Raw genomic sequence first — 6776 nt, 5'->3', positions numbered from 1 at the left:
AAACTCAAGTTGCCCTGAAAACTGTCTGCCCCAGTGTAAAATCAGTACTCTGAGAAATTTTCCAAGACTCAAACGTTTAAACCATTGTTGACTTAGGAAAAAGTAAATTTGATGAGTGAAAGATGATATACTCCTATTCTTTCAAATCACGTTTATTTAATTATTACTGTCTTTGGATACTTTTTAATATAAGTCAACTGTTTTAATTTTTTGAAAAACTGTCCTTTCCCAGTATCCTAGTTGTTTGCACCTTTCTTATTGACTTATAGATGTTCTTTATGCTAGGTACTAGTCCTTTATTTTGCAATATATATTTTATATATTTATAATATAATTTCTTCCAGCTTTTCTCCATCTGTTAATTTTGTTGGTGCTGTCTTTTGTCAATGATTATTAGCACTTTTGAGATAGCCACATCATTTTTTCAAGCTTTTAAACTAATTTTACCTTGGAAAAATTTTAATTAAAGGGCTCAATATCATAGAGACTGTTTTATTAAAAGTCATGTTTCTCTTTTTAGATTTATTCTTCATCTGGAATTTGTGTTTGTGTTTGAGGTAATTAATAAAATAAGTGCATTCTATTTAAATATATTTGTCCATGTGGAGAACTAGAGCCAATAATAATTAATCATTCCAACTGCTAATTTGTCATAAAACTTCCAAACATGTCAAATTCCCACTTATGCTTGATCTTCAGAATTTTCTATTTTGTTTGTCTCTACTGCCTTGAAAATCCTATGTTGAATATCCTCAAGACCATCCTCAGGTTTAATGATTTGCTAGAAAGACTCAAGAGAACTCAGAAAAGCTGTACTCAGCCACAATTTCCTACACCAAGGGGTACAAATTAAACTCAGTCAAGGCAAAAGGTGCAAAGATCAGGGTCAAGAAGAGATTAGGAACAAGCTTCCAACTGTTCTCTCTCCTAGAGTCATTGAATAGCATTTAATTTCCCAGCAACTTATGTGTCAAGGTGTAAGAACTTTTGTCAAACAGCCTATTTCATAGGAGTCTTGGTGTCAAGGTTTCTATTAAGAGTTAGTCAAGTAGATATGGTTTATTGTCCACGTGGCTGACCTTGGTTACTTAGTTTCCAGCAACTCCAGAGGTCAAACTGATAAAGTATGGTCCAAGAACCCCACCATGTCACATTACTAGCAGAACTATTTGGCATGCCCCCAAGACCTCATGTATGTACATACACTCTTAACAGAAAGGGTATTTTAAAGACTTTTCACTCAGGAACCAATCCTTTCTTTGGAATGTGACAGTTTTGAACACTCCAAGCCTGTTGGTTAACGCTTAACTGCAATTTTCAGCTTTTTCTTTCCATTTTGAATGTTGTCTATACTTTTAAGTTTTCCTTGGTTGGAAGGTTGGTCTGAAACCATTAGTGAGCAATTGCAGAAATAGAACTTTCCCTCAGTAACTTGGAAATATTGCTCTATTGATGTCATGTATCTAACAAACCTCATGTCATGTGTCTAATAGCTCATGAAAATGGATTTTTACACTTTATTATATTGCTTTTCCCCTCTGATGACTTTCAAAGTTTCCCTTTATCCTTAACATGTGGAAGCTACTCTACCACGTGTTCAGGTGTGGTTTCATTTGTTTCTTGCTTTCAAAATTTGTTTTGATTTGCTTTGCATTAAATGGACTTTTGTAATGTGTGGAATCATACATTTCTATAATTCTGAGAAATTATTTCCCATTATTTCTTCAAATATTGACTTTCTTTGATTTTTATCTATTACTTTACTCTGAAATTCTATTGAAATTAAAATTTGAACTTCTGGATTTATTCTCCATGCTTCTGAACATTCTTTGACACTTTCTAGAATCAACTCATTTTTCTCCCTTTAATTTTATTTCCACAGTTAAAAAAATGAAGCACACAGACAAATGGTTTTTCGTAACAGATTACAAGCAGGTCCACTCAGACCTGCTCTCAAGGAGCTGTCAGCCTTCAAGGGGCTGCCCAGCTAGCAGCTATTATTCATGTGGCCAATGGGTTGATCTGGATGCAAAAGCATGCAGCCCTCAGGGTGGCAAGTTCCCCCTCCTCTGGTCTTCAATCAGGTGAAATGGCATCAGTGTCCATATTTACAGATGTGAGGTGTGGCAATTCTAAGCAGTTCTCCATGCGGAGCCAGCAATGGGTACCCGGAGCTGGGGCCAAGGAGGAGGTTGGAGTGACTCTGCCACCACTGTGAGCTTGTCTCCCTCCTTCCTAAGGGGACGAGGGGCTGAGCCTGCAGTCAGACCCTTCCGGGAGGGTTAAGCCAAGTAACTGTATGTGTCCTTTTCATCACCCACTCGCTCCAAATATTCTTTCTCGATCAGAATGTCAATGCATTTCTTAATCACTGAAATCTGAGGCTTGAATATTGAGGACAACTGAGTCACTACTTCTCCAAGTAACTGCTGGTGTTTTACAACCTTCCTCATTTTCATTATTCTCACAATAGCCGCCTGGATCAGCAGTTTGCGATCTTCCTCAATGTTTTTGTACATGGTTTCTTGTTCCCGCTTCTGTTCAATTTTCATTGGCAAGCTGATATTAACCCTTAATTTCTTACTTTTATAACCAAAATGTAATTTTATTAAGGTGTCTGGCTTCAATTCCACCTCCTCCACATTTGCACTTTTGTCTTCCAAAACCAGTAACTTAAACTTCAATAAAATCTGTAAGACTTGTGCCACAATGTCCATTTTGATCTGAGTGCTGTCTGTCAACTGTTGAACGGTGTAAGCATCTTCCATGTTGTACTGGAGCAGGACAGCCATCTGGAATGTAGATGCATGCAAAGTGTAGTTGTTTTTGAAGTAGTTTGTTACTAATTCTCCTTCAGACAGTTGATATGCCCATGACAACTTTCTGTCACTGTAATAGCTGGCATAAAATGCTGTGAAGCGCTGATAACATGGTTTCAGCTCTGATGGCAAAAGAACTGTACAAGATTCCTCAAAGGGCCACCATCCATAACTCAGAACGTGAATACTGAAATCTAAGTCCAAAGGCTCTGAATCCATCAGGTGCTTTTTAAACTGCGCATTCAAAGCTTTGCTTACCCCAATGTCTTGAAACATCCGCTGAAGTTTGGAGGTATACTCAAAACCACAAGCTTGCTTTAACTTAGCGATCATGCTTGCTTCAGCATCGTCACTTGCACTGTTCTGACGGACAAGCCTTTTGGCCAGCATTTTCGTGTAGAACTTCTGAACCACATCTTTGTCGTCCATATACTTGAAGACTGTCATCACGTGGTTAAGTGTGTCTTCTAGTTCTGCTGCTTCTGGGTTCTTGGAACTCTTCTTCAACAAGGAATCACAGTATCGAGCCAGCAACTCGGGGGATTTACTGGATGTCTGAGCCATTTTGGTAACTGCATTGTTGTTTATGAAGCCACTGCAAGCCTTATCCAGTGCAGCCACGAAGTCAGCATGGTTCCTGAATGCTGATATCACCAGGGCACTGTATTTTTTATGGATATTCAACACTATCTCTACATACATTCTGGGGTCATTTAAAGCAGCTTCTCCACACTTCTCAATTGCTAAAAGACCCTGATTATGAATGTGTGTCTCCAGGAGTTTTTTAAATTCTCCCAGGCCATTCTTGATTCTATATATGAGCTTATACATGCGACCCAAATCTTCGCTTTTGTCGGCGTTCAGTAAATTCTGAAATTCTGTGAGGAAAACCTCCAAGTGTTTCTCCACAAGCACCTGTCTGCATTTCCTGGCTAGCTTGCCCTTGGTGCTCTGGTGAAGGTAGGCCTGGGCCCTGCGCCGCTCCTCCAGCAGAAAAGCCTCCACTTCTTTCAGATATTCGGTAACTGGGTTCTGCTGCAATAATTCAGTACTCTTTCTGGTATAGTATCTCTCTGTTTCAGCCAAAAACTGAGATTCAAAGGCTTCTTTGTACACGGTGAGCATAGGGCCCTCCTCAAACTGATCATCTTCATTCACCCCCAGTTCCATGTAAGACTGTATAGCCCCGCTTATCAGTCTTGTATTGATGGATTCACCATTTCTTTCCTTTTCAATCAGTTTTAAAACAGCATTTGTTACTTGTTTATTCAATGGCCTGAAAAGACAATCTCTCCAAGTCACCATTGCAAGAGAATATATTTCACAAATTTTGTGTCCTTGATTATATCCTTCAAGTAAATGTTTATTGAGGCGGGCACAAATCCCATTCAGCACTTTGCTCGAAAACTGGTAATCCTCCCATTGTTGAGTATAGAACTTGAGTATTCCTACGTCCATCAGATCTTCTCCATCCTTAGGAAGATTTGTCAAGTGGTCCTTCAAAAATTCTTTAATCCGTTTGTATAATTCAAAGCCAACATTCTCATCTTTCCTCCGCTTCTGTTCCTCTTTTGATTTAGTCTGGGCTTGAGGGGACACCCATAAATGGTTATAAAGAAGAGTGTAGAGTTCGATGTATCTGGACTTCGCCATACTTTGTCTGGCATACACTTGCTGGATTCCCGCTCTGATGTTATCCCAGAGCTTGTCAATGCCAAGATGATTCAGTTCACTGGGATTCTGGCTCCAGTCCGATGACATTGTGAGTAATAGTATCAAGGTGTCCACAGTCTTTATTCAAGGTACAGCTAATTCTCCATTAGATGAAGATACACACTATCACTGCAGATTTATTCACAGCAGCTCAGAAAGGATGTTCTTTAAATGTAGAGAATGAAATCTCACCGCAGCACAAACCTAGAAGGGAACCTGCAAGTAAAGCAAACACCAAAATGATTCCAGCACTGAACTGAATAAGCAGAAACATCTTGCTTGGAAGTGGGCTCTCTGTTTCTGTTGTTTTTTGTCTTCATAAACAAATCCACTGCATTGTAAATATCAGTAACATGTGAGCTGCATTTCCCAGATGCCTAAGTGGCTCCTGTGATAGATATTTCCACCTGGTCAATGCACCCAGCCCCAGTAAAATCCCCATCCTGCCAAGGTCCTGTTGAGTCCCTCAGCCTCCAGGCTTGCCCCGCTACCAAGATCCCACCTCCTCCTCCTTCATGCCTGCCCATCCACCCAACTCTTGTTATTCCTGGTAATATACTGTATAAAGTCTCTGGGAATCTTGAATTAGCAATACTGAGCAATTGTTCCTGGAGGGAAAGATGCAGATTTTACATGTGTGAACTATTCTGTTCTTTAGCTAGGTTCAGTTTGTTATTTAGCCTGACTATAATGAGTTTTTTGTTTTTTTTTTTACCAATTTCCAACAAGTTGGCATTTCTGTGATCTCTAAGTTCTTTTTCCACAACTGTAACTTTTTATTTTTAGCTATTTACTTTTGTGTCATGAGTGTATTTGTATTTATTTCTTTATGAATAGGAACTATATGTATTCTAATTCCTTTTGATATTTTTATATTATCTCTATGTTATTGGATGTAAATCCTTTGATTTATGAATTTGTTGCCTCAGAATTTGTAGCCTTTCTCAGATGCCTGATGATTCTTGGCAGTCTTGATTCTATGTCCTCAGTTTGACCACCAGCTGACACCATGGCTTTTTCTAGTAGTCACCTTCTTGGTGATGTCATTGGTTTATGTCTAGGAGCAGCAGTAGCCTTTGTTCATTACTTCACTGACAACAAAATATTTTATCCCATCTCCCTCTCAAGGTAATTATATATTAATATTTATTTACTTTTATAAACTTTATGTAGTGTCTGTATTAAACTTACGCTACAATGTCAGTTTTGAAGAGGAGCCAGAAATTTTGACATAAATGTTCAGTCCACTTTCTTGAAACTAGAAGTCCCGTAGTGCTGTTAGAACTCGACAGAAGATATAGCCATGGAAGTAAAACTCCCTGAAAGAACCTTGACCATAAAAACAGTACAGGCATAATCAACACTATCTCAGGATGAAAGGGGTAAAGGGAATAAATGCTCTAGACTCCTCCTTTCTCTCATTGCCTGACAGTGCCTTGTTGGACCAGATTCAATCCTAAGCCAGAGAGCAGGTGCACCCAGGTGTACAGTCCATTGAAAAGTTTAAAGCAGAGGTGAGAGGAAAAGTTAAATGAAGAAAAACCAATACATCAAACTACTTTTAAGGACGAGTTTTCCCCACATCCTGCTTTAGTGCATACAACACAGTGTTCAATTGACTATGAATTTATAATAGAGGGCCAACTTCTTATGTTAACCAAAAATGTTTCTGTTATAGTATAATCTCTATGCCCTACTTATGTTTTATCTTAGTTAAAATTTTCACTAACTTTTCAACATCTATAAGTTAGAATATATTTATATATAAATATACAGATTTGATTGGGACTGAAGATGCTCTTGCTCTGAACAAAATCATTTAAATTTCTTACTAGGCCTCCTTAACTCATCATTTTTTAAAGAGGGGAAAGCAAAGGAGTTAGGGCAAATATTTGACATGCTCAATAAACAATGTTCTGATGGGTGAATTTTTTCTAATCAGGACAGCTGAGGTCAGCTAAGTTAATATACCATTAGGCAGAAAATAGATGTATCATCAGGAATACAACCTACTAATTTACTGATCATTGTTGAACACTAGCCAGTAGGTAGTAATAATGGCACCACAAATAGAGGTTAACTGGATTATATTAAGTGACACTGTGCAATTCTTTTTCTTTTCAACTCTGTGCTTAATTGTAATATATCATCTTTGGGTTTTCTCATTACTACTAAGTTTACCACAGATATTATGATAAGAATTGCATAAAACATATATATTTTTCACCTGATCAAATCTGTTCC

The 6776-nt window shown here is 38.1% G+C and overlaps 1 protein-coding gene across 1 annotated transcript; it reads right to left on the bottom strand.

Annotated features, from left to right (window-relative positions):
- Positions 1-2282: 2282 nt before the first annotated feature.
- On the bottom strand, positions 2283-4580 carry LOC120878126 (cullin-1-like). Its single transcript, XM_040260740.1, has one exon. The coding sequence runs from the start codon at positions 4578-4580 to the stop codon at positions 2283-2285; it is 2298 nt and encodes a 765-aa protein (XP_040116674.1).
- Between the last annotated feature and the right edge of the window lie 2196 nt (positions 4581-6776).

Source organism: Oryx dammah, unplaced genomic scaffold (genome assembly GCF_014754425.2).
Source record: "Oryx dammah isolate SB20612 unplaced genomic scaffold, SCBI_Odam_1.1 HiC_scaffold_18, whole genome shotgun sequence".
Lineage (NCBI taxonomy): Eukaryota > Metazoa > Chordata > Mammalia > Artiodactyla > Bovidae > Oryx > Oryx dammah.
The sequence above is the reverse complement of the archived record's forward strand: the minus strand, read 5'-3'. Positions and strand labels throughout refer to the sequence as shown.

What these genes read in the sequence shown, in the direction of transcription:
- LOC120878126 (XM_040260740.1), bottom strand. Translation starts at nt 4,580, where the DNA reads ATGTCATCGGACTGGAGCCAGAATCCCAGTGAACTGAATCATCTTGGC.